This window comes from Arabidopsis thaliana, assembly GCF_000001735.4.
Source record: "Arabidopsis thaliana chromosome 1 sequence".
In the NCBI taxonomy this organism is placed as follows: Eukaryota; Viridiplantae; Streptophyta; class Magnoliopsida; order Brassicales; family Brassicaceae; genus Arabidopsis; species Arabidopsis thaliana.
In genome coordinates, this window is record NC_003070.9 from 21,195,507 (window position 1) to 21,223,241 (window position 27,735).

General features: G+C 33.6%; 6 protein-coding genes, 1 long non-coding RNA gene and 1 pseudogene across 13 annotated transcripts; 5 read left to right on the forward strand and 3 right to left on the reverse strand.

Moving 5' to 3' along the window:
• The first annotated feature begins 137 nt into the window (after positions 1-137).
• PGN (Tetratricopeptide repeat (TPR)-like superfamily protein) lies at positions 138-3,624 on the forward strand. Of its 2 annotated transcripts, NM_001333790.1 has the most exons (3): positions 138-915; positions 998-2,394; positions 2,961-2,981. In NM_001333790.1, the coding sequence occupies exons 1-2, from the start codon at positions 298-300 to the stop codon at positions 2,213-2,215; spliced, it is 1,836 nt and encodes a 611-aa protein (NP_001319256.1). In that variant the 5' UTR covers positions 138-297; the 3' UTR covers positions 2,216-2,394; positions 2,961-2,981. The 2 variants fall into 2 exon arrangements, with proteins under 2 accessions (NP_001319256.1, NP_176050.1); NM_104534.2 differs by having other exon boundaries at positions 143-915; positions 998-3,624.
• On the reverse strand, positions 2,498-3,620 carry SVB (plant/protein (Protein of unknown function, DUF538)). The gene has a single exon (NM_104535.4). It carries the CDS (start codon positions 3,394-3,396, stop codon positions 2,896-2,898), a length of 501 nt encoding a protein of 166 aa, NP_564720.1. The 5' UTR covers positions 3,397-3,620; the 3' UTR covers positions 2,498-2,895.
• Positions 3,625-6,441: 2,817 nt separating the features above from the next.
• ZIP4 (Clathrin adaptor complexes medium subunit family protein) lies at positions 6,442-9,350 on the reverse strand. The gene is made up of 8 exons (NM_104536.5): positions 9,157-9,350; positions 8,956-9,055; positions 8,667-8,777; positions 8,509-8,598; positions 7,667-7,914; positions 7,365-7,574; positions 7,074-7,281; positions 6,442-6,989 (listed from the first exon to the last, which is right to left on the reverse strand). The coding sequence occupies exons 1-8, from the start codon at positions 9,189-9,191 to the stop codon at positions 6,744-6,746; spliced, it is 1,248 nt and encodes a 415-aa protein (NP_176052.3). The 5' UTR covers positions 9,192-9,350; the 3' UTR covers positions 6,442-6,743.
• Positions 9,351-12,030: 2,680 nt separating this feature from the next.
• Positions 12,031-14,129, forward strand: GolS2 (galactinol synthase 2). Its single transcript, NM_104537.3, has 4 exons — positions 12,031-12,437; positions 12,647-12,970; positions 13,068-13,219; positions 13,578-14,129. Exons 1-4 carry the CDS (start codon positions 12,114-12,116, stop codon positions 13,783-13,785), a joined length of 1,008 nt encoding a protein of 335 aa, NP_176053.1. The 5' UTR covers positions 12,031-12,113; the 3' UTR covers positions 13,786-14,129.
• An 846-nt stretch (positions 14,130-14,975) lies between these two features.
• AT1G56605 lies at positions 14,976-15,502 on the forward strand (annotated as a pseudogene; the record flags this gene model as incomplete). Its single annotated transcript has 1 exon — positions 14,976-15,502.
• Positions 15,503-16,212: 710 nt separating this feature from the next.
• On the forward strand, positions 16,213-19,056 carry AT1G56610 (Protein with RNI-like/FBD-like domain). 3 transcript variants are annotated; one of them, NM_001198324.1, is made up of 4 exons: positions 16,213-16,379; positions 16,890-17,810; positions 17,894-18,037; positions 18,119-19,056. In NM_001198324.1, the coding sequence occupies exons 2-4, from the start codon at positions 16,989-16,991 to the stop codon at positions 18,452-18,454; spliced, it is 1,302 nt and encodes a 433-aa protein (NP_001185253.1). In that variant the 5' UTR covers positions 16,213-16,379; positions 16,890-16,988; the 3' UTR covers positions 18,455-19,056. The 3 variants fall into 3 exon arrangements, with proteins under 3 accessions (NP_001185253.1, NP_001031201.1, NP_176054.2); NM_001036124.2 differs by having other exon boundaries at positions 16,341-16,470; positions 16,862-17,810; NM_104538.3 differs by lacking the exon at positions 16,213-16,379 and having other exon boundaries at positions 16,468-17,810.
• Positions 18,119-19,901, reverse strand: AT1G56612. Of its 3 annotated transcripts, NR_139872.1 has the most exons (3): positions 19,601-19,901; positions 19,214-19,283; positions 18,119-19,101 (listed from the first exon to the last, which is right to left on the reverse strand). It is a non-coding gene; the product is annotated as an other RNA (long non-coding RNA). The 3 variants fall into 3 exon arrangements; NR_139873.1 differs by having other exon boundaries at positions 19,214-19,901; NR_139874.1 differs by having other exon boundaries at positions 18,640-19,900.
• A 4,398-nt stretch (positions 19,902-24,299) lies between these two features.
• Positions 24,300-24,907, forward strand: AT1G56620 (Plant invertase/pectin methylesterase inhibitor superfamily protein). Its single transcript, NM_104539.2, has one exon. It carries the CDS (start codon positions 24,312-24,314, stop codon positions 24,849-24,851), a length of 540 nt encoding a protein of 179 aa, NP_176055.1. The 5' UTR covers positions 24,300-24,311; the 3' UTR covers positions 24,852-24,907.
• Positions 24,908-27,735: the final 2,828 nt, after the last annotated feature.

The following is a 27,735-nucleotide window of genomic DNA, read 5'->3' on the forward strand; positions in this document are numbered from 1 at the left end:
ATTTAAGTAAAATTGAACCGCAAATCATAGAAATAACCAAAATAACATTCCTTTACAATTTTGAACCCGAACCGAATCGAACAGCAAATCATAGATTGAACCGATATGTTTCGGTTTAAGTTCCAAAAATCTTTATTTCATAACTGAATTATCCGAACACTCCCAAATCCGCCGTGTCTACCTCGGAAGAATCACGACTTCCGAGCTTTCTCGTTCCGACAATGGTGATATTACTAAAGAACGCAGAAGTCTCCAACCAATTTTGATCAGACATCGTTTTGGTCTAAACGCAAGAACATGAGCATAACCAAACTTGCACGCTCCAATGCGTTTAAACCAATCCCAAACTTTGTCAGAAGCTCTCTACGCAACGCCGGCGTCGAATCAAGTCAAAACACAGAGTATCCTCCATATAAACCCAAGAAGCATCACATTTTAGCAACAAATCTAATCGTTTCATATTTCGAAAAAGGTTTAGTCGAAGAAGCACGCTCACTGTTCGACGAAATGCCTGATAGAGACGTAGTAGCTTGGACCGCAATGATCACTGGTTACGCTTCTTCCAACTACAATGCTCGTGCTTGGGAGTGTTTTCACGAGATGGTTAAGCAAGGAACAAGCCCGAATGAGTTCACGCTCTCGAGTGTTCTCAAGTCTTGTAGAAACATGAAGGTTTTGGCTTATGGTGCTTTGGTTCATGGAGTTGTGGTTAAACTTGGCATGGAAGGTTCTCTTTATGTTGACAATGCGATGATGAATATGTACGCCACTTGTTCTGTAACAATGGAGGCTGCTTGTTTGATTTTTCGGGATATTAAGGTGAAAAATGATGTTACTTGGACTACTCTAATCACCGGGTTTACGCATTTGGGTGATGGCATTGGCGGTTTAAAGATGTACAAGCAAATGTTGCTGGTAATTTAGCTATATTCCTCGTGTTTTTGGTGACGTTTTTGTATTGAAGTTCTTACATTTTGGATCTGTTTTATGTGTTCAGGAGAATGCTGAAGTGACGCCTTACTGTATAACAATAGCGGTTAGAGCTTCCGCTTCGATTGATTCAGTTACAACCGGCAAGCAAATTCATGCGTCTGTGATTAAACGTGGGTTTCAGTCTAACCTCCCGGTGATGAACTCTATATTGGACTTGTATTGCAGGTGTGGTTATTTATCAGAAGCGAAACACTATTTCCATGAGATGGAAGATAAAGATTTAATCACATGGAACACTTTAATATCCGAGCTTGAGCGATCAGATAGTAGTGAAGCTCTGCTTATGTTTCAGCGGTTTGAATCGCAAGGCTTTGTGCCAAATTGTTACACTTTCACGAGTTTAGTTGCTGCTTGTGCCAATATAGCGGCATTGAACTGTGGTCAGCAACTTCATGGAAGGATTTTTAGAAGAGGGTTTAACAAGAACGTTGAGTTAGCTAATGCTTTGATCGATATGTATGCTAAATGCGGAAATATACCGGACTCTCAAAGAGTATTTGGTGAAATTGTAGATAGGAGGAATTTGGTGTCTTGGACTTCAATGATGATTGGGTATGGATCACATGGTTATGGAGCAGAAGCTGTTGAGCTTTTTGATAAAATGGTTAGTTCGGGTATTAGACCTGACCGGATTGTGTTCATGGCGGTTTTAAGTGCGTGTCGCCATGCTGGTTTAGTGGAGAAAGGATTGAAGTACTTTAATGTGATGGAAAGTGAGTATGGTATAAATCCAGATCGAGATATCTACAACTGTGTGGTGGATTTGCTTGGAAGAGCTGGGAAAATAGGTGAGGCTTATGAATTAGTTGAGAGAATGCCGTTTAAGCCAGACGAATCCACGTGGGGAGCGATTCTTGGGGCTTGTAAAGCGCATAAGCACAATGGATTGATAAGTAGATTAGCTGCAAGAAAAGTTATGGAGTTGAAACCAAAAATGGTGGGGACTTATGTGATGCTTTCATACATCTATGCAGCAGAAGGGAAGTGGGTCGATTTCGCGAGAGTGAGGAAGATGATGAGGATGATGGGGAACAAAAAAGAAGCCGGTATGAGCTGGATCCTGGTGGAAAATCAAGTTTTTAGCTTTGCCGTTAGCGATAAAATGTGTCCTAATGCGAGTTCCGTGTATTCAGTCTTGGGGTTACTGATAGAAGAGACTAGAGAAGCTGGATATGTTCCTGAATTAGACTCCTTAGTTAATGATCAAGAAGTCGGAACTTGAACATGAACCACATAGATTAAGTTATATTTGCACTCTGCTACCGTTTGTGGTTAAGTTATCGGTTAGATTGATGACGCAAGAAACAACTAACAAAGATCAAGTGAGTAAAGATGAATGACAGCAGAGGATTTTGAAGAGCACAGAATCTGACAGACAATATCTGGACAAATCTCTTTTAGGTATGGCTCTATTTATACATATAGTATTGTAGACTGTCCTACTAAATAAAGAACATACATCACCATACCTCGATTTAGATCAGGTAATGGATAAGTTTAGTATCAGGACAATCTTAACCTGCCTCATTGGATCAAATGTTGTTGGTCTATTTATAGTAGAACTCTTCTTTCTTGTGTTTAGATTGTGACTTGTGATAGCTTCCAAGAAACTTTTTGAAATCGTTGGCTATGAAGTAACCGCTGAGATATTGCTTTCTGTTGAAATGTTAACATCAGAAGCTGTTCAGATCTAGAGTCTAGACAATAAGAACCTTAACTTTGTTTTTTTCATAGGTTTTTAGATAATACGGAATCTGCTGTATTAAAAGGATATTGATTTTTATAGATATCTATAAATTCCAAATCTGAAATTGTATCATCTTATTGATAAAAGGAAATTAAGCAGCAAATAGCAGAAAGTAATTCATGATTGGAAGGATAAGATTAATAAGATTAGAGAGACTAAGCATCTGTGACTGCAACAGCTTCTTTGACCTCAGTGGTTCCATTGTTCTTCTCCGTTGCAGGCTTCTCAACTTCAGGAACAACGAAAGCAGACACTGGGAAAGTCCTGGACAGACCAGTTGGTGTCCTGAAATTGATCTTCCCTGAACTTGTCGGCTGCTCCAAGACAAGCTCATTGAGAGTGACCCAAATAAGAAGCTCCTTGGCCTTAACACCGGTAAGCTTCTTGATCTTTCCGACCTCCACCTGTGCAATGACCTCGGTGGCGTAAGAGACAAGTTTACCAATGGCTTCAAACTTGTGGGTGATGCTCTTCTTCTGCTTCAGCCAGACAATACCTGTCTCTCTGTCGTAACCAACTTCTTCAATGTCCTTCAATGGCAATAAACCATTAGGCATAGAAACTTCCTTGAGAAACTCCTTTGTCTTCTCACGGCATATCTCATCTCCTGTGTATTTCTCTGCCCTAGCTCTCACTTCATCTGTAACCAAACCCATCTCTGTTTTTTTTGGTGTTTGCTTTGTTTTGTGTTAAGATCTCTCTGTCTCTTAGGTTTATTGTGGAGATCTTTGCCTTTTAATTTATAGGTGGTGTGGTATGAAATCACCCTTGTATTCTCTATTTAATTACGGAATTTGCCATTGTATGAAATTTAATGACATGTGTTAGGGTAAGAATATGAAAGCTCCTACAACGGTTTATGGTTATAAAGTCAAAGATTTAAGGACCTTGGGATGTTAAAAAAAGTTGCACAATTTGAGCAACAAAAAGTAGTTGATCATTGCCTTAAGTGTGAGTCTTTTAGTTTTAAAATTCAGTCTGCAAAAACAGAAACATCACAATGAAATTACTACAAATGGCAAAACATTTATATCAAGATATCATCCAATTTTATTTATTGCCCTAACTAGCAAATTTTCTGAAAAAATGGATTAACATAATTTGTTAAGTGAAAAAATTGATGAATTAAATTGAAATAGAAAATAATATTTTTCAAGGGTGAAAAAAAAAATTACTTCAAATGGCCACCCATTTATGTCAATGTTTTGTTAGCTTTTTAAAAATAGGTAGATTAATTTATTAGGTGATGAATTTAATATTTGGGGTATTGTATTGAAATGGAAAAGAAAAATTTCGTAACAAAAATGTGATGCATGTAGATAGTGTAAAGGTCTTTAATGGTTACAGTTGGGCAGATTTATGGCCTAAATTAAAGTGACTTGGGTGAGGAGACAAACGTTACATAATATAACCAATAATGTATCGACATGTGTAAATCGCATTTTTCATTTGTAGGTAGGACGGTGACCTTATTTAATCGCATTGTGAGGTAACAACTTGCAAATGTGAGGAAAAATTAAAAACAAACAAAAGTACATGAATCATGGTTTCGTATGCAATATATATTCGTCTACATCACGAGATTGCAATATAATTAAATTATATTCAGGTAATTAGGTTAACCTTTCTAAATATAAACCGAGCTGATAAGTGAAACACATAGGGACATTGAGATTTTTTTTTTTTGTTAAATACATTTTAGACTACATAGAAACAAAGTTGTATAGGAACATGCATTCAAAAGTAATGGAAAATTTTGACAAAATAAATAAAAATAAAATGTTAACAAATAAAATACAAGTTATTCAACAAAAAATATTGATTGTTATAGTAGTATATATATATATATATATATATATATATATATATATGTGTGTGTGTGTGTGTGTGTTGACCAAGTGAAAGAAAAAAGTAGTAGATATATGTTGTAGTTTATTATTTTTTACTATAAATACTTTGTCCTGAAATGCAGATGCTACTGCCATAAACTCTTCAGATATATTTCTATACATGATTGAAAATTTTAAAAATCTTACATGAATTCATGTGAGGTTCATGCTTTAATATATAGATGAAATAAAATTTCACCATACCATATATACCTGCTCGTCCAGTCTATTTCTATTTATTCAAGTATTGAAAAAGAAACCAACATGAACTAACGTAAGGTTCATGCTTTTATATTTTAAAGAAATATTATTCAAACATACCTTAAACTACTAAATAATTCATAGAATAGAATGACAGATAAATTTAAGAATTTTTTTTTTGGGTTAGTTGTATAGATAAATGTTTTGGGCTTATTTGCAAAACGAATAACTTGGTGGCAAAACCATAATTAACTAGTGTTTCGTGTGATTTAAATAAAAAAAAATTAATATCAAATAAAATAACATTAATTTTTTAACTATATGTTGTGGTATAACAATTGATTGGGCGTAAAGAAGTATAAGTTGAAATTAATCTACTGATATATTAACCTTTTTTACTAATAAGAAAATTGAATTTGGCTATCTAGTGAATGTGGAATTAGAGATAATTCCCACATTTCTATCCTAATGAACAAACAAATGTTGAAGAAAGTAACTTTTTTTTTTCTTTTTTTTTACATAGATAATGTTATTTTGATTCTATATTTGGCAAGCTTTCAATCTTAAAAAATCATAATAGAAGGACTATCAATTTAAAAATGTAGTTGGAAAAATAAACATTTAACGGTGAAAAAGCATTACATCATTATCAGATTTAGGGTCATTAATCTCTATGATGAAGATTGCACGAGACTGATATTAACCATACATAACGTTTTTTGTGAATCAAGAAAAAGTTATTTATGTTTATCTTTTTTCCTTGTCAACATGTGTTATGCATGTTGGATCCAAGTTATGACACATCAACAACATTATGACAAACCATTGAATGATATATACATATATATATATATATATATATATATTAGTTATGAAAAAATATTTATTTTTATACATAAGTTTAATCTAATGTTTGGTATGCAGTTACTAAACTCGAAGAGTCTGATCAGAATTGGTATTCCGGAGAGCAAAATTAATAATATATAGCCGAACTATAAATTTATATCACAATTCTCTATAGGTGTGTTGTATGTACAGTGTATACCGAAAAATGAGCATATTTATTTTGACAACAAGAATTATAGTTGAATTTTGATAGTATAAAGTGCCCATTCAACAGTACCATACTTGAATATGAGACAAATGTTAAATGCTATTTTATTTTTGTGTTATTATACTACTCCTTACTTCAACTATTTTAGTTTTTAGATTATTGCAATATGAACAGTGCAATAAATAAGTTGCAGCTCTCTTTGCAACACTCGGATTTCCTATGGACGATTTTTATATGTGCTATCATGATCAATATGTACATTAAATCTGATTGATTTTCTATTAGGATTAGATCAAATAATCTATAATGATAATGTAGAAGACAAGAAAAAACGGAAAACGGCCAAAATTCACGCTAATATTGATTTTTATTATAGCAACTTTCTAATTATGCTTCAAGCTACATGAAAATACAAAGGTGACTTGCCAAACCAAAAAAAAATCGATAGAAGGCAAAACTCACATATTTAGACCGTCCATCAAAATCTTTGTAGTATGTTCCAAGCTATGGAAATTAGATGCGTAAATTAAAACCTCAAGAGTACAACAAATCAAGCTTCAAAAAGGTTTCAAGAAGCCATCATAAAAAAAGGTAACGGCTCTAGAAATAAGGTTAGAAGTTCGTCGCATAAACATCGGCAGAATCTTTCATTGCCACGGAGAATCGAAATATTCGATAAAAAAAAATGGAATGAGAATTCATAGTTACATCAAGTTTGGATTGTTAGCGATGAGAGCCCTTATAATATCATAACTTAGATCACAAAAACCATTGGATGTATAAAACCATTTGGCACAAACAATTCACAGGAGCCCAAAGTCAAGACTTTTGACCGGCATGGCATGACCGTATTAGAAAGCTACAACCTGACATCGAACTCACCAGCGCGTGTCTGAGCACGAAACCCTTTGTACAAACGAGGAGGGATAGTTTGAAGATCAAGTTTCTCGATTCTTAGGCCAGAAAGAGCAATGCCCATTATCTTAAACCCGAGTTTGAATGTCGGAAACACGTGAAGCCGTTCTAACCCTGGTTCCAGCGCTAGTGTTCCCGACAAACACGGAGTTTTGTCCTTTGGGATTCGCCCGATTGTCCATGTACATGTCTGCAAAACATAGTCCACAATCAAAAAACGTAAGTTTCTAAATCTGGAAACTGAATTCAAAGCAAAAGCCAGACAGCATATTACCTTGTTAGAGAGGATTGTTACAGTTCCATGATTTGATGAGAGATCTGCAGATGATACACAGTGAGGAAGCTGGAAACTCAAGGTTATCGACTCAATTGTTTTCCCTGGATCGCTTCGGATTCCCACTAGCACGCTAATTCGACATGTACCCGAATCTGATGTTATTTGAGGTTTTACATATACAGGTGTGTTCTTTAGCTTCTTCACCCTATATTGAATCAGAGATACTTAGATATTAGAATAAATCTTCAAGAAAGTGTAAGAATAACGTTTGGTTGTGAAAACACACACCTGTAACTCATAAGCTTGAACTCTCCATCTGGAGGGACAAAGGAGAGAACTTGATGAGATTCCCATGGTCTGTAGCGGACACACGGGTGAAACCTCATGTCTTCTAGGATTGATGGATTCGCAAACGACAATGTCAAATCTGGAAAACCAGTGAGCTGAGAATTCATTTGGACTTCGCCATAAATCTCGCATTTTACCAATTCTCCATCCCTGAATCAGTCAGTGTATTCAAAAGTATGATTTGAGTGAGATGAGTCGTAAAGATTAACTGAAGATTTTGTGAATTTTCTTCAAGCACAAACCTGTTTACAATTGCATCCATCTCTTCAACAAGGTCGACATAAACTTCGTTGCTAGAGTACTTTGGATCTGTCGGTCGCCAAGGAACACAAGAGCCCGCCCCACTCGGAAGCGTGTCACTAACATTCGAAGCATTTCCCGTTACAACACTCAACATTTTGCTGACTAGATTCGGTGGAGCTATCATTTCCTTCAGGATACTAGGTTCTGTTGTGAGAGGGAAACCATTATCGATCATCTCATCCAAAAGCTACAAGTCACAAATTTGTGTAACTATTCAGTTAAGGCAATCCAAGAAAGGGTGAGGCCATAGCAAAAGATAAAATACACAAAGAAGCTATTAATCACACATTGTCAAGTCTCAGTTACTGCAAACCAACATAAAAGGTAAAATAATCAAATCTCTCAAACCAACACAGTAAACCTCAACAAAATTATGTATTTTCCATAGCAAAACTTTGTTTCCCAATCAATCATAAGGATGAAAATGTTACAATTGTCTACTTTGTGAAAAAGCAATCCAAAAACAGTGAAACTAGAGGAATAAGAGGACAGTACGATATTAACATAGCAAAACAAGAACAAAACAAGCTAGAATTTGTAACCATTACTATGTATTCTCCAGATCAAATAGAAAGAATCAACAACTACAAGTTGATTAAACACACGAAGACACGCTGTGACCTTATCCCAAAATGCCTTTATTAGTATCACAAACTTTGAACAAATTGGTAAACCGAACTAACAAATGAGCCACAACACACAAGAGAAACCATAATGTCCACCATAGTTTCGGTTAAGAAAAAAGCTCATTCATAAAATGCATATTGTTTAACAAAAATACCTCATAGACAATGATGAAATTATCCTTAATGAGATCTTCATTTAGCCCACCAAGGTACTCAGACAAAACATCAGCAACTCTGCAAAGGAACTAAAACTTCACAAAGTTACAAAAACTTCACAACATTAGAATCTACAAAGAAGAAGCAAAATATTCACCTCGATTGCCATCAACGGTGGCATTTCAACTTGACTACAAGCTAAGAACGTAATTCCGTCACGAACAATTTGAAATAGATAATGTGTTGGTGAAGCAATCACTGGAAGTGCCTATCCAAAACACAACAAAGAAGCATAAGACACACACTAACACAGTTAAAATCAAGAGCTAAAGATGACCCAATAGATAAGATAAAGTCTCGAACTTTGAATCAAATTTGTAGATGAAATGACAAAAGATTGCAAATTGACAAAAAACAAAAAAAGACAACTTTAGCTATAATAGTACCTTAAAGGAATCGCCTTGAGAAATATATTGATCCCAGAACCAAGCACATATGGATCTATCAACGCGATGACCAGTAAGCTGCTTCTCTAGCATTACCTCTCTGTAAACACAAAACCAAACAACAGAAGATGAATTGAGTCCAACATTTCAGACTGATTAGATCTGAGTCTGAGGACAGAAATGGTTTGAAGATTCACTAACCCAGAATCGGAGATGAGAAAGATACATTGAAGCATCTCTAACCTCGATGCGTGAATCTGCAATTGCTCAGCTTTCTTCTCTTCTTCGTCGATTTTGGGATTTGGCTTGGAAGTACAATACTCTGACCCAGTCAGAGGCTTCGAATACTCTGACCCAGACAGAAATGATGATTTTATCTTGGCTCTTGGGCTTTATTTCTGGCGAGGCCCAATGAATATCATGGGCCTTCTATAGTTTTTAACGTTAGTTTTAGTTTTTGTAACTTTGGCTTGCTATAGGATTGAATTTTCATCGTGTTATTACGTCTCCGATTTGCGTACCTCACGACTGTTTTATAAATTATACCGGTATGGTCGATCTGAGATCACTTGTACTGGTGATGAATTGATATAGGTGTTTGATAGGTCCCAATCAAAACATAAAGGAACAACACAATAATTTTTTAGTTTGTAGTTTTTGACTCTCTTTTTATTTTTTGGATTTCATTGATTGAATAAGAAAACAGAAACAAAGATTCAGGACAGGTCATCCGTAGACACAACTTGTCACACAAGAAAGTAAATATCTAGAAGAAAAATCATAGAAGGGGAATATTTTCCTATTAATAAGCAACGAGAAACTTTATAACAAAAACAAGACTTTTTTTTTTTGGCTGATAACAAAAACAAAAACAAGACTTAGTTTTCGCTAGTCGATGTAATGCGGGTCACTCTTCACGTGAATGAGCCTAGTATTACGTACGTTGCATGTCAGCGTCACGATGAGTATAGCTTATCGCCGATAAGGTCTTTTCACTCAAATGGGCCTAATATCAACGTCATCTTGAGTGTCAGCGTCACGTTACGGCCCATTAGTGTTTAATTGGGATTTCGCGAGCAGTTAGGTCATCTAAGTTAAAACATTAACACATACTTGAATCAAGAGATAAAAACAATCTGAAAACGACCAAAAAGTTAACCAAACCAAGACTAAAAAAATGGGATGATAAAACATTGAAAATTTACAAATACAGCAAATTCAAGGATCAATAAGCTAACAATTATTCAAAAGATAAAGGGAATTTTGGAAAAGAAACAAATTATAAACTACCTTAATGGCCTGAAAAATAGATTGATCCTAGCTAGCTAGAACCACGCACATAGTTATTCGATGTCGTGACCAAATCCATATGTGGCTTTACAATTTAGTTAGTTAAGTTGATCTAATATGTTGTCTTAATGAAACAATTTTTTTTTTTGAATATACATGCCTTGATAATAATATCATATAAAATAACAAGAAAAAATACTAAAAATAAAAATTTACTACTATATATAAAAAACCTTCTACTAAATTTAATTGAATGTTTTGAGTAAAACACAATTATGCTTTAAACTTTTATTTATTTATTTATTGAAAAAGCTTTAAACTTTTATATAGCAGTTATTATTATTTTTGTTATTATTTTATTTCAATAGAATATTATGATTATTATTACAAAAAAAACATATTACAAGAGTCATACACATTTGACATTACTCGCCTATTTCGTTTTTTAGATCCCACAACGAGTTGGAAAAAAAAGATTCCATAGAATATTCTACACTCAAGAATTAGTCAAAGACTCAGAGTCGTGGATAGACTAGTTTGTACAAAAACTAACCGAAGGAATTGAAGTGACCTTACACTAACTTCTACTCCATAAAGCCATAATAAACTAACATTATCCTATTTTTCTGATTTTGTCATCCGTATAGTAAACAAGGTCGGCCCATTGAGAAATTTACATCACAACGACACTTTTCCGTTTTTTTTTTTTTTTTTTTTCTAAATTACTTGGTGAATTAAAGGTAGTGAACGCCACTTGCGGATGCATGGTACATCGCGGCAAATTTTATAAAAATGTAGAATGGGGACTTTTTCATTTATTTAATAAATAATCCATTTATTTGGCTTTAAGAAACCTATCAATTACCAAAAAAAGAAGAAAACTAGAAGAAAAAAAAATAAAACTCGAGATGTGAGTAATTTCATAGACTTGATTGGTTTCCGAAAAATTTAAAAGTATAATTGATAAAATGTTAGATTAAAAGTTAATTTAATAGCTATAAAAAATACAAATTGAGAGGAACTACACACATTTTTTTTTTTTTATGGAACCTAACACAAATTTTTTTTTTTGTTGAATGCAGATAAGTAATACCTACTTGACAGAAACAAACTAAAATAAAATAAAAATAAAAATAACGAAACATAACCTTATGAGTTTTTGAGTCATGCAATTAAAAAATATATATGATTTTAACGTCCACATATGCCGTAAATAGTCGGTCGGTCATCGGTCAGACAAACTACCATAGGAAAGAAATTTAAACATGGAAAATAGACCAAACGGGAAATGGGCCCAACAAGACTTTTCCTTGTCCACGTGTATCATCACCGCCTACTACGTTCCACGTAGACACGTGTCCACATAATAACCAATCAGAAAATCCCACACTAATATAGTGTATTAAATACCCCATACGACGTCGTATATCTGAAGTGGAACCCATTGATAAACACATAAAAATGACCGATCAACCACCACGAGCTCGATTTAAAAACCTTGATGAGTCGAACAGTCTAGATACTGACACGTGTCGTTATGTAACGCCGTGGCAGCACCTGGATTATACTGGGACCCACTGTAAATAGTTAATTCAAAACGAAGCTTCGCGCGCGTATCCTAAACCGTTAGATTCCACCATATTGTTGAATAGCCGTTGGATCAAAATCTTTCTCTGGAAACGTTTAGTAGTCGGTCGTATTTAATTATCCAAAGTAATTAGCGATTAATCTTTTAATTAATTAAGACAAAATCTTATATAAAGCACCATTAAGCATCACCCACATACTCAGCACACTACACACAAACTAAACGAAACAAAAACAAACACAAACACAAACACAGAAGTATTTTCTAAAAGACAAAGAAGATGGCACCTGAGATCAATACCAAACTCACCGTACCGGTCCACTCAGCAACCGGCGGAGAAAAGAGGGCGTACGTGACTTTCCTTGCTGGAACTGGAGACTACGTGAAAGGGGTGGTGGGTCTTGCTAAGGGGCTAAGGAAAGCTAAGAGCAAGTACCCACTCGTGGTGGCGGTTTTGCCGGATGTACCGGAGGATCACCGGAAACAGTTGGTGGATCAAGGCTGTGTTGTTAAGGAGATAGAGCCGGTTTATCCACCGGAGAATCAAACCGAGTTTGCTATGGCTTACTATGTCATTAACTACTCTAAGCTTCGTATCTGGGAGGTACAAATATAAATATGTATTGTTTGTTAAGTTTTTTATTTATAAGAATATAAAATCTAGCAAAGTAAATTCTATATATGACCAAAATATTATTATGTACTTCATTGTTTGTTCCAAAAGAAGTTGATATTTATATAAAAAAAGACCTTATAGTGATTATTTTTATATCTTTAATTTCTTATATATAATAAAATTATATATGGATGCAGTTCGTGGAGTACAACAAGATGATATACTTGGACGGTGACATACAAGTGTTCGACAACATAGATCACTTGTTTGATCTTCCAAACGGCCAATTCTATGCAGTTATGGACTGTTTTTGCGAGAAGACATGGAGTCACTCGCCACAGTACAAGATCGGTTATTGCCAACAGTGTCCGGACAAGGTGACATGGCCAGAGGCCAAGCTTGGTCCTAAGCCGCCTTTGTACTTCAACGCCGGTATGTTCGTTTACGAGCCTAACCTCTCCACTTATCATAACCTCTTGGAGACGGTCAAAATTGTGCCTCCCACTCTTTTTGCTGAACAGGTAAATAGATAAAATTATTAAGTTATAGAAACCCACAAAAAGTTATTAATTATGGATATTACAACTTAAAAATTATAATCATTTGAATATGTTATAGGATTTTTTGAATATGTACTTCAAGGACATATACAAGCCAATACCACCAGTGTATAACTTGGTCTTGGCAATGCTTTGGAGGCATCCAGAGAATATAGAGCTTGACCAAGTCAAAGTTGTTCACTACTGTGCTGCTGGTGCTAAACCTTGGAGGTAAGATTATTACTAGTTCAAATAATTTTCAATCAAGTTTATATATTGACGTCCAATCAAGTTTATTTATTTCTGTAGGCCAAAATTTTAATATATTCAATTTGATGTATCAGAAAATAATATCTTTGCATATAACTAACAATAAGTTGAAAGTACCACTAAGTCGTAGAACTAAATGTTGCAAATTTTATTGGGATATCTAAAAATTTCACATTAGAAATATGTTCTAACAAAGTTTTATCTAACGAAAATAGTTAAAATCACAAACATACCTCTCATGAGCTATTTTAATATTAATTTGTTTATAGAAAAGTTGTGGATTTGAATTTTCTAAAAGTTGTTTGTTGTATTATATCAGATTCACTGGAGAAGAAGAGAACATGGACAGAGAAGACATTAAGATGCTGGTCAAGAAATGGTGGGACATTTACAATGACGAGTCTCTTGATTACAAGAATGTTGTCATTGGGGACAGCCACAAGAAGCAACAGACACTTCAGCAGTTTATCGAAGCTTTGTCTGAAGCCGGTGCGCTTCAGTATGTCAAAGCTCCATCTGCAGCTTAGCCACAATATAATCATCGAGCTCGTTGCTGCATACGCCTCTTCATGACTATAATATTGCTTATTGCTTTAGTTTGAAACTTGTTTATAGGACCATATAGTTATACATATACTATATGAGATTGTGTTACTATTTTAATTTTTATGGGTTTTGGAGGATTTTTTAAATTTCCACATCCGTTTTTACTTATCATATACTAGCTTGTTGATTAGGAACAATGCTCCCGACAATATTGTAAAGTATACTTGTTTAAGTTGTTATCCATGAGAATACAAACGTATATAGTTCAGTTATATTTATATTCTTCATAAGTATCTTCTCCAACTTTCGAAGACATGGTTTTTATAAAGCACAGAGTATTCGTTCTTTTTATGTCTTTCTATTCTAGCCACCATAAATTTTGTAAAAAAAAATAACCTTGTTAAAACGCTTTCCAAACACGGATTGAAACGAGGGTAATATTAGAACGTAACCATGTAAATGAAAAAAATAGCCGTTAAAGAAAAAAAAAAACGAAAAAAATAAAGAATTGTCAGTTTTTTTATTAGTAAATAATCATATAACAGTATAACAAAAGATAAAAAGGTCCTGCAAGTTGAAGTACATTATTTATTTATTTGTGTAACATCTATATATATATATATATATATCTATATAGTGAAGTATATTTTGGAATAATCATTTTTTTTGAAATTCCTAGTTCTTTAATTAGTACTGATCGGAATGATAACTTTCACTCTTCAATAATATCTCTTTAATTATTTCTGTTAACTATTATCTTAAGAAAAAACTCCATTATCAAAAAAAAAAAAATTGTAACATCTTTATATTAAAATTTAAAATAGTACACAAAAGTATTATTAACAATTAATTATTATTTTTGAACTTTTCATTTTATTTCATATGATTTATTAGTATAGCTACAAGTAGGGGTGCCAAAATGGGTAATCCAACTCAACTCAACTCATAATCAAATGAGTTTAGGGTTAAATGAGTTATGGGTTGACCCAACCCATTTAACAAAATGAGTTGGGTCAACCCATAAATCATTTAATTATTATAGGTTGAGTTGTTAAATGGGTTAACCTATTTTAGTAATAATTTAATTAATTATTATTATAAAACAATAATAAATAATAATTATTATTAATTCATTATCATCAAACTTAGGATATTTACGGATTCTACATTTTACGGGTTTACGTTTTTGGCGGCAAAATCACGGGTTTACGTTTTCGGCGGGAAAATTATAGGTTTACATTTTTGGCGGAAAAATTACGGGTTTACGTTTTTGGCAGAAAAATTACGGGTTTACGTTTTTGGAGGGAAAATCTCGGGTTTACATTTTTGGTGGAAAAATCTCGGATTTACGTTTTTGGCGGGAAAATCACGGGTTTACGTTTTTGGCGGTAAAATCACAGGTTTACGTTTTTGGAGGAAAAATCACGGATTTACGTTTTTGGCGGGAAAATTACGGCTTTACGTTTTTGGCGGAAAAATTACGAGTTTACGTTTTTGGCGGGAAAATCACGGGTTTACGATTTTTGGCGGGAAAATTACGAGTTTACGTTTTTGGCGGGAAAATCTTGGGTTTATGTTTTTGGCGGGAAAATTACGGGTTTGCGTTTTTGGCGAGAAAATTACGAGTTTACTTTTTCTCAATTTCATCGCTTGTATATTTAAGAAATTTGGAAAAATATTTATTTTATTAAATTGGTTTAGATGTGTTGGTTAAACTTAAATTGGCATTGGTTTAGAGATTTTAGTTGGTTTAATTCAATTTTACAAAACTCGATGGGTTAATTGTGTAAACCATTGAAACCATTAACCATTACAACCCAACTCATTTTACTCATCAAACCAATTGACTCATCAACTCATTTGACCCATCAACTCATTTGACTCAAAATTTTCAACTCATTAGGGTTTAGGGTTCATGGGTTGAGTTGAGTTGAGTTGACCCATGAATTTTGACCCATTTTGACACCCCTAGCTACAAGATTACAATTGAAAGTATATTGTTTTGCTCTCTATTTATATAACCTACTTTAAGGAATTTTACAAATTTGTTAACTGATTATCTCCCTTTAATCCTTTTTATTTATGCACCAATTAGATCAATTATGGATTCTAAAAGAACAAATTAGCCCATATGATACAATAAATAAATTAAAAATGTAACAATAAAACATTGTGGTTTTGTTATAACGGTTCAACTAAATCCCAAGCTTCAAATCATATGAAAATTTAGGGTTAAAATTTTTGTTTGATTTAAGAATTTTAGATTGAATTTGGGGATTTAGTTAATACACTATTACCAAACGATATCGCTCTGTTTTTAGAAACAATAACGTTTTGAATTAAAGGTTCTCTGTTAAAAAAAATTAACTCCGTTAATAGGATATATAATCTACTTAATAGTATGCCTAAATCAGGTCAACAAAATTTGGATATTTATTTGGAAGGTTAATATAAATTTGATATTTACTTTGTTTTGTGGAGAATTGAGGATTTAAATCAACGTTTTCATTAACTTGAGGATTTTAGTGATATTTTCTCCGAAAATGTTTTGTCCCAAAAAAAAAGAAAAAAAAAAGTCTCAGTCCTCTCATTTCTCCATCTCTTTTTCGATTTAATAAACACAAGGAGGCTTAGGGTTTAAATCTGCTCAACCACGATTCACACAGGTGCGTTCTGTTTCTTTGTTGTTTTGGAGGATTTCATGCTTTTAATTTCTTAATCTATAGAAAAAGTCATTTGAAAATGGAAGCAAATTGAAAATTAGTTCCATGAGTTGTGTTCCTAATGAGAAGTATCTTAGTAGCTCGAATTGTCCCTTAACGTCCTTATATTTTTAGTATGATTAATGGATTCTGCTTGATTTCTCTATGTGTGATTTATGGGTTTTGCTTTAGTTCTCATATTTCTTTTTGGTTTCTACTTGTTCCTGATGAAAAGTAGCTCGATTTTTCCTCAACGTCCTTTTACTTTTTTGTATGATTTATGGGTTTTGCTTTTAGTTCTCAGATTTCTATTTTCTCTTATACAGATTTTAATTTTGTGTTTGTTTAATTTCAGGTTTGTTGAGATGACATCGAATAATAAGAAGAAGAAAACGGAGCTTTGTGATTTGCCCAAGTGTCTTGCACCTCACATATTGTCTTGGTTACCAACCAAGACCGCGGTTACTGTTTCTCTTCTCTTTATGAAAGGATGGTGGAGAAGTGAGATGAAGAATCTTTCAAGTCTTAAGTTTTCTTTTAGTGATGATCAAGAGGAAGAGCATTTTGTGAGATTTGTTGATCAAGTGTTGAGGCAGAGAGGTAACCGTAAGTTGGATAGTTTCTCGCTGACACTGAATGACGAGATCGATGGAGGATTTGTTACTCATTTAGTTGATTATCCATTGGACAATGGAGTAGAGAAGCTAAAGCTTAGCATATATGATATAAAAGGAAATTTCCAGCTGAGTTCAAGAGTGTTTTCGCAAGCCACTCTTGTAACTTTGAAGTTAGCAACCAACCGTAGTTTGATTTGGATAAATGGAGATGATGTAGCTGCTGCTCATCTTCCTTGTTTGAAGACCTTGTGGCTTGACGACGTTTTAGTTGCTGATGTTAAAGTGTTCGTTAGACTCTTATCAAGATGTCCAATACTAGAGGAGCTCGTGATGATAGATATGAAGTGGCATAATTGGGAAGCCTGTTTTGTGGTTAGCGCAAGTCTCAGAAGATTGAAAATTGTTTGGACTGATTATGTTGAAATGGATGAGTATGATAGATGCCCTCAAAGTGTATTGTTTGACACTCCGAATGTCTTGTATCTTGAGTACACTGATCATATTGCTGGGCAATATCCACTACTGAAATTTTCTTCCCTTATTGAAGCCAAGATCAGACTTGAAATGATAGATGAAAAAGAGGAAGAAGATGAGGGACAAGAAGTGATTGTTGGTGATAATGCCACAGCCTTTATCACAGGAATAACAAGTGTTCGGAAACTCTATTTGTATGCGAACACAATTCAGGTAGGAGAATTTCTTGTCTGATAACACGTTTGAGATTTGGAAGACAAGACAACACTAATTGATTTGCTTGTGTTGTGTTTCAGGTCCTTCACCACTACTTCGATCCTCCAATTCCTGAATTCGTATACTTGACTCACCTGACTATTCAGAGTGACAAAGAACTAGGCTGGGATGCGATTCCAGAGCTGCTTAGTAAATGTCCACATTTGGAAACCCTCGTCTTGGAGGTAAGAAACCAAGCTGCTTAGTGAATCGATTTTATGGTTAAAAGCAAAACATATGCGTTACTGTATGTCTTTATGTTTCAGGGGCTTTTCCACTTAGCCACAGATGTGTGTGGTGATGTGTGTCCCTGCAGGAGGAACATGGAGCAGGCAATCTCTTACCTAGTAAAATCTCCTGTTACTCACCTAGAGATATACGAAGGAGTTGTTGGGAAAAAGAGAGGAGAAGTTACTGAGGATGCAGCCCGATTTGGTGAGCAAGTACGGTGGTTTTTGATGAGAATGCTACATCTCCAACAAGTGAAAATATATGGGCAAACAGAAGATAGCGTTACCGCTCTTTACGACATTGCCACTGAACTTCGGAGACTTGAAGGAAAAGCTTCCCCAAATGTTCAGATATCTGTACTCCAAGCTTAAGCAAAGGCGTGTAGTAGAGTAATTGTGACCAAAGTTGAAAGTCTTTTGTGTGCATATAATGATTCAACTTTATGGCTCTGAAAATGCATCTTGTTCTTAAGGTAATGTAATTAAAGAGATATATTACAAACTCTGTGAATGCTTACTTAGAAAAGTTAAGAAAAAACTTGTGATTAAAGGCAGCAAATACACTCATTAACAACTGAAACCTCCACTATTCTCAGAGAAGTGCAAATACAAATATAAACCTGTGGAATTATGCTTATTTTCAACGTTTTAAAGCTTTTGAGAAAACAATTGATACACTAGCGAGGTAGCCTCACCACCAATCATCATCATTTGAGTCTTCCAAAATCGTCTGCAATTTCATCAATAGAGGCTTCTGAGTTTGTGGAGCGAGCAAACATCAATCGACCTTGTACATTGAAACCCTTCTGATTTATGAGCAAGAAGAGTAGTAACTCAAGGCGTTGAGAACTGAAGCGATTCTATGATTCCGATTCCACTCTCTTCCAGGTAAATGTATTAACAGCAGGGTGTCTGGTCCGGTGGTCTCATCAAGAAAAGACAGAGACAGAGAGAGCTACAAAAACAATTAAATGTTCTGCAGAACTTCCAAGCCAAGGTCAAATACATTTTGTATTATCCTGGAAGCATTAAAAAAGAGACCATCATTATGAACAAAGGACAGTCAAATTTGATAAGAGACGGATACAAGGTCGTCAATGTCATGAACGCAACCGAATGAAATCTATCTACCTGTGGAAGAGCATAGCTCGAGGGTCGCCTGGAGTTTCGAAACATCAAATGAGATCCTTGCTGGATAGGACTTACAACAAGGTCACAAATATTCAAGGTAAATCATCATAATAGTCAGGTGAAATGATCAAAGACAGACAGCTAAGACTACCAAAATGTATATTAGTGCTACATAGAGAAATCGAAATCTAACAGTTGATGAAAAACTGCCTAGCATCTTAAACCAGTGTATATACAATCGAAGTTCCTTGTCAGTCTTTGAGAACCAACCACATGATTAGCCAAGCCAGACATTTAACTAAACCCAAAATCAAAACTGTGAATTGTGTAACAACAGACTATATACATGTTATGACTTAGTTGGTCCTATCCTGTAATTCCACTCACAGATTTGACGCTCCAAGTTCTGTCTGTCTTTGTTCGCTTCATAGATTATCCAGGTTCGAATCTCTTCTTCCTTATCCACGGATGTACGGCGAAGATGTGGCCGTCGCAGGAGCTGCTGATTCCCCAGACGATTGCCGATTTCATTGTAGCAGACGAGCTAACCTCGGAGAAATTACCAGAGGAGCGGCGGAGCCAGGAGAATTGAAAGAGCTACCACGGATTCCCTTGTAAATTTGATCGGGAATTGAAAGCCGTCGACATTTCGACGCGGCGAGGACAGGAGGAGGAGCTACTTTTTCTTGTTCTTTTAGTATTTAAGAGATATTATTACGTGTATATACTTTCTTTTTCCTTTGTCGGACGTGTATTTAACTTTCTTTTTTTTTCTTCATTGGCTAAATATTTTTTGCAAATTATGTAATTTTATTAGGTAATATAATTATTAGTATAAATTTTAATATGTATTTGTTCGAAACCGTAAAATCTTAACCAATCTCCACTAGAACAATATTGTTTTATTTTGGATATTCTAAATATTTTCTTTATATAGTTTTTTTTCGACATTATTAAATTAACTCAAATGAGTCAATGTTGAAAAATATTGATTATATAGACAATATAGTGCGGTTGTGTATAAATATCTCGTGCCAAGTGATCCGTTTTAACATTTGCACTTCAGAAAATTAAATGGAAAGCAAAAAAATCAAACTCATCCTTATTTCCTTGACATCGGTTATTGTGTCTCTTCTTTTTATGAAAGGATAATGGACAATTGAGATGTGAATCTTTAAAGGCTGAATGTTTCTTTTAGTGATGATCAAGAGGAAGAGCATTTAGTGAGATTTGTGCTCAAGTGTTGAGGCTGAGAAGTTGCAACCATAAGTTGGATAGTTTTTCGCTGACGCTTAATGACGAAATCGATGGAGGATTTGTAACTCGTTTGGTAGATTATCCATTGGACAATGGAATATAGTAGCCAACGCTTAGCATAATTGGTATAGAAGGAATTTTCCAATTGAGTTCAAAAGTGTTTTTGTAAGCTACTCTTGTAATTTTGAAGTAAGCAACTAACCGTTGTTTGATTTGGATAAATGGAGATGATGAAGCTGTTATTCATCTTCCTTGTCAGAAGACCTTGTGGCTTGAAGACATTCTAGTTGTTGATGTTGACGTGTTTGTTAGTTTCTTATCAGGTTGTCCAATATTAGAGGAGCTCGTGATGAAAGATATGAAGTGGCATAAATGGTAAGCATGATTTGTAGTTAGCGCAAGTCTGAGAAAATTGAAGATAATTTGGACTGGTTTTCTTCAGATGAGTACGATAAATGTCCTCGGAAATGAAACCTGATGAAATTTTAAAATTAAACTAATATAATGACATATTCAAACAAGTACTTAGAAATTTGATTAAAATCTTGTAAGTACCCTTGTGTCTATTAGAGATGATGGAATGTTTGTAAACACTCACCTCATGCTGCCTAGTCTTTGAAAAACTAGTGATGATATATTAACGTCTTTATTTCTCATCGGTGTGAAGTCTTTCATCTCACATTATATGTACGAAAATTGTCATGTCTTCAAAAACTTGTTTTGCTCTGTTTTAAAAATATCTAAATATTAGTAGAAAGATACTTGAAGAAAATGAATATCACACTAACCTCTTATCGAAAAATTATTAAAATGACGATAAAAATAGGTAAAGTTACGGTGTTATCAAAAATTAAACAATTCAAAGAAGTTTTGAGAAATTAAAAACGGTTTGAGAAAATATTAGGGTTGTTGTTGGGAAATTGAAAAAAATATAAAATCATTCTACAAAATATCACAACAAAATAGAGTGGATGATTGGAAGCTCATGTATTAGGTGAGTGAGAGATATTCTGAGCAATTTTGAAGGAAAAAATCTATTAAACAAAGATTAGACATGAAATTAATAAATGAATATGAAAAATATAAAAATTTCTAAAAAAAACTATTAAGTGAGTGAGAGATATTTTGAGATTTGCATCATGACTAGACAAAAACCTAGATGTCAGAAAAAAAAAAAAAAAGATGAATTGTTTGTTCAATCACTAAGAGGCTCTTTAGATAAATTTGTGACAAGAGCAAATCAATAAATTTTCATTTGGACTTGCTCTTGTCACAAATTTATCTAAAAACTCCGAGTGATTGAATAAACCATTCATCTTTTTTTTTTTTTTTTCATTTGGACTTCCTCTTGTCACAAATTTATCGAAAAACTCCGAGTGATTGAACAAACTATTCATCTTGTTTTCTTTTCTTTTTTTTTCTTTTCTAACATCCATGTTTTTGTCCAGTCATGATGCTAATCTAGATGCAAAGTAAAAAAGAAGAATAGCACCTTGATTTTGAGGAATGAATCTGATTATTTGAATGCCAAAATAACAATGTAAACCTCAAAGATATTAGTGAGGATGCTTTTAGAATTCATCCAGAAAATAGCACATATTTACATTTAGTCAAAATTTGAAAAGTTTACAGAAACAGAGTCAGAGAACTTGAACTGAATTGACTATTGTATAAGATCCAAAACGAAATGATTCATTGTTGTCTCTTGAGTCTTTATCCGTATTCAGTCACATCATAGGGACATTGTGAGAAGGTGAAAAGTTTTGTGGGATAATTAATAATTTATTGGTGAACTGTAAACTCTTGCTTTTGTATTCGAATGTACACAAATTTGGCCTAATATATTAATTAAAGTTTTATAACTGTTGGGGTAACGTAAATCAATTTTTTGGCCCAATATTAAAAAAGGGAATTTCGTTATGTTTAGAAAGAATCAAAGAAATGCATAAATTTTATGGCCCCTTTTTGTGAAATATTTTTTTTCCTACAAAGGATACTTTTTCCCGTTTTACTAAAATCCAAATAAAATTGTCCTCCCTCCGACAAAAATAAAATAAAAAATTGTGCCATCTTAATTTATGGCCCCTGGTAGTTGCACTGTGTGCCCTCCTAGTTAAGCCGGCACTGGGTGAAATTAACTTGAAAAGTAACTATCCTAAAATATTTGATGACTTGAGTTTGGTTTTCGAATCGTTTCGTCCTATATAACTTAGGAAAAAAGGAGACTAATGTTGAAAGTTTTCCAAAATTTTGTGCTCTAAGTTTGAAGTTGTCACAGATTTCTTAAAAAATAAACAATTGTACTTATGTTTGAAGTTGTCACAATTTGTTGAGTAACTGAGTTTCTCACGATCACGAGCTTTAAGGCTCTTGTTCCTTAAACAGAGATCGGAGAGTTCGTAGGCACCTCGTGTTAATTGACAAAGTTTTGAAATTAGAATCACATGGTTGTAAAATGTAGAACGATTTTCACATCTTTGTGAAGTTAAAAATATAGAGAGGCACTTGCAGAGTCAGATGGTTATGAATCTGATAAGGCCTTGAGTTACAATTCTCCTTACGCCGTTTCACAAGAGATTGAGCCACCGGCACATCACCGATTCATAACTCTTTCTCTCTCTCTAGGGACACATACATCACTAGACATTCATCAAACAATGCATAAAAGCCTAACAAATGAGAAACTATTCTTTTATACGAGTCATTATTATTCACACGTGCCAACATCAGTTTGTTCAAGCTTCTCTCACTTGTGTGGCTTCCTCTGCTATATTCTTTCTTGTACACTCATGATGCATTCATTGTAAAAACAGTCTTTTTCAGTTGAATATAATTTTACATTCTTTCAAAGAAAAAAATATTCCCCCGTTTGAAAACAGCTTGTTCTCAAGCTGTGAAATAGCAACTGTTGTGAAGATACAGCTTGTGGTGTATTTGACTTAAACCACCAGTTCTTGCAAAACTTTCTCTTCCATAAATCTGTAAGACATACTACCCAAGCAAAGAACACAAACAACCTTGCACAACATGAATGAAAACAGTCTTTGCACATGATGGCTAAGACACTGCAATTTACCAAGTTGATACCCGCAGCTTTGCAATAGCTCCTTCCAAAAGCTGTTTGCTTGTAAGATCATGTTTGGTTGTACTCTTCCCTATATGATAATTGTTCCTCAAGGAAAACTATATCTCTAGCGTGTCTTTGAACTTGAATTTCCACGATTTGGAACATTTTTTGTTATTGTCTCTGTCGTTGTAAAGCATGCCTACTAATTAGCTTTATATCAAACACATGGTAGTAAAAAATACGGATTCCTCATAGTAAGAGACGAAATATGCACCATAGCTGCAAGGATATACAGACTTGATTCCATGTCCACGTTATGTTCATGAACATCTTTTGATTTTGCTCTCAAGACCAATGCATATTTCTTAACCAAATCATTTTTCTGAAGCAAGTTTATATATCATCTCGCGTAGGATTTCCGTAAGAAACAAAAAAGATATATAAATAAGTATATTTTCGAAAATGAAAAGTGAAATCAGATTCTAATTAAAATAATACCAAATTTTGAAACAATCTAGTCAAATTTTGTAAAAATGATGTATAAACTTATATGGCAAGTCCTTCTACAAAAGCAAATAAAATATTGTCAAGGCATTCAAATGCAATAATCATAAATGCCTTTTTATTTATAGAAATTGATATTCAACTTTTCTATTTTTGTTGGTCAATAGAAAGTGATATTGAACAAGTACTAAAATATCTTATAACATATATATAAGTAGTATACCTTTTCTTTTTTTCTCAAATGAACAAAAAATATAATCGAGCACCAATATGGGTTTTCTTCAACGAATCTCTTTGATGATCACATCTTTGATCATTCTGCACACTATCCCATCGACCACATCCATCTCAATCACACCAGACGCCCCAACAATGATTCTAATCGATAGCATATGTGTCAACACCAAGAACATGTATTATTGTGAGCAAAGTATCATCTCGAAACTCGGTAACCCCCATGCAGAAATCAAGACCATAGCTGATATCGCAGCGTTCAACGCAGTGTACCTCATCACAAGTGCAGGCAATTACATTAGAGATAAATTTATTCCCATAGCAGAGAACCCTCTGGTCAAGAACCAGCTTGTTCTTTGCCTTGCGACGTACAGAGCTGTACAAAAGCTTCTCGAAGGTGCTTATCTGGCAGACCGCCGAGGTGATTATTCGGATATGAGACACTATCAATCAAGTGTGCTTGGTATGCTCGATAATTGTAAAACAGATTTTGATTATATGGTGCGTACAAATTGGGGGGTTAGGTTAATGATCAATATCTCTTTATTAGCAACTCGTCAGCTCCCTGCACAATAATAAACTTTGTAGTTTTGGAACTCTTCAATAATTTAAGTCTAAATTATAGCTTTTAGCCTTTTAGGTATTACACTGGTATTACACTTAATTGATAATTCGGTGAATTATAATATAAACACTACAATATATTATCGCAAAATATATATATATATATATATATATATATTTATTACCATATAACTGTCTATCATGATTGGACAGTCAAATAAGTGTATGTTACAATTTTCAAGCAAATTCGGTTTAGTGAGTGTCCATTTGCTTGGACAGTCGAATAAGTGTACTCTTGAGCTGAGATCAACTTGAACTCCACAAACATATAACATCCTAAATCCTAATGATGCCTAGAAACAAGGCCTGGGCCTTCCATATGTATGGGAGAGCATGCGCTTAAAGATTTAATGTATTACCATTATTATTATTGTCTTTTGATAATCAAAGGGTGGTCCAGATTTTTCTTACCCCACTAATTCTTACAGGATAAGTGTAATCTTCGAATAGCCACTTACCGATTTTTAATACGCTTAAATCATGACATTATTTCGATAGCCTTACAGTATTCAAAGAAAAAAAAAGAAAAACAAATTTGACTGCAGAAATGGAAGTGTTTAAATAATTACGTGCAGCTACGTCTTCATTGACCCCGTAAAACAAAACATATCTAACTTCCTGATTGATTTATGGTCCAGCGAGTCTACAAGATCTATGTAGAAAGTTTTGGCTTTAGATAAACAATCACCTGGCATTATGTCATGTAATTAACTATACTCAAATCTCAAAGTCCATTAGTCTGTTTATTTAATTACATTATTTCTCAAATGACGATTATATAGTTTAGGTTTGTTTTTTAAAACTTGTGTAGGTTGATAAAATGTAAAAAATTAGAGCTTCGGTTGAAAAATGTCACATGAAAATAGTTTTTGATACTAGCAGTTTTCCTGTACATCACATTTTTCCAAGAAACTGGTTTCCTTATTAAATTTTTTAGTATGTTTATATTAAATCTTTTATTGTCAAATTACATCCTAACATGAAAAACATCAAAAACAATAAACAACTAGATCAAAAGATTAAAAATCTAACAAAAGTTCCACAAGTCTAAGCCCAACCACAACATTTCTTACAGCGATGGTCACATCTTTTGTCTGTACCACAACCTCCAGAGCAAATATAATAACAGATCTTCGGGGTCATTTTCAATTGGTTCGGCCCTGTAAATTAAACATCATTGATTAGAACGATCATTGGCATAATTTTTGAATACAACTATCTAAATCGTATATAATAAGAAAAAAGGTTGTGTACGGCACTTTCTCTTTACAACGTTACACAATGCACAATTTACATGATAACTATATGTTTCAAAATTAGTGTTTAACATATTTTAGCCCTGCCACGAAATCCGATTTTAGGGAGTCTTCAGAAACTATTCTTTGTTTTTTTAATAGAGTACGAGAGATTACTTGTGTTGGAGTAGTTAAAAGATGGAAGAGAAATGCATTTGAAGAGACAATTAGTACAAGCTATATCGCTTATGTTTTGACAGAGAGACTTGCAGTCTGCTTTTTGACACTCAGTTATAATTTTTGCTCTCACGTCCATTATGATCAAAGCCATTATCATTGTTATCTTAATCATACTCGCCATCTTCTTTGGTTCTTTGTTTCTTCTTCTTTTTTCTTGGCTAGGATTTATCAATATTTTATTCAACACATTTGTAGTATATAATGTTTTATATAAAAAGTGTCTCATGAACTTTCGAAAAATGGCAGAATTATAACTAGGTGACTGGGACACCTGTCAAAGTCATTATGAAAAACATTAACTATCTAAGACTTTAATTTAAAATATATAAATAAGGTTACTATTATTTACCTATTTTTTTATTATTTTATGTCATATTAATTATAAAATATAGAAAGATGTAGAAAATGAGCACAAAATTAAATTATGTATTTGGTATTTTGTATATATGATCAAAGTGAATCTGGACCATAATAAATGGATTGAGGTGGAAATTTTAAGAAAAAAAGAACAACAAATTCACAAATTAAAATGTGAATAAGAGCATTTGAATATACCAGGAAACATTTGCAGACTAAATTTGAAAAATAAAACTTAATAGAGAAAATTCAGTCAATTTCGAATTTTTATTATTAATTTGAATTATATGTAATTAAGTATATCAGGAAAACATAGCAATATATGAAACTAAGTATATTAGGATTACATAACAATATCTGAAACTAACCGCCAAAGAAATCTCACAAATCCTTCAAACAATCCTCTCTTCATATGTAAACATTAGGACTCAATTTAGCCCAAAAATCAAATACTCAAAAGACTTTAAGAGATATACCATATATATAATCATTGAGGAGAATTTGCACGAATTATAGATACCATGGTACAATGGCACCACAATTTGAGTTCTACACGACCTCCATCCATCAGTTCATCTGCAAAATGTATAATTATTTGACTTAAATATAATTTAATATTTTGCACAAATCCTAGGAATTGAATTTATAATTTGTGTTTATAAGTTATTATAAACCGGTAGGAATTTTAACAAATTTGGGTCCAAAAATAACAAATCTTTTGAGATAGTAAATTAAGATTGTAGTATTTCATCAATTCTTTTTGCATCTTGGTGCACTGACTTGTTCGCTTCTCTATCATTACAGCTTCTATTACTTTTTTTAAACGTATGCTCTTCGCCTCTTCCATTATATCAAACTTAGCTAGTCTTGTTTATTGCAATTTTGTAATATATATTTAATGTTTGATCCCATCACATTGTTTTCTTTTTCTTCACATTATCCAATTCATTTTTTTTATCTTAGTTCTCGTAACTCATACTTCTATTGAACAATGTTTTGTAGAT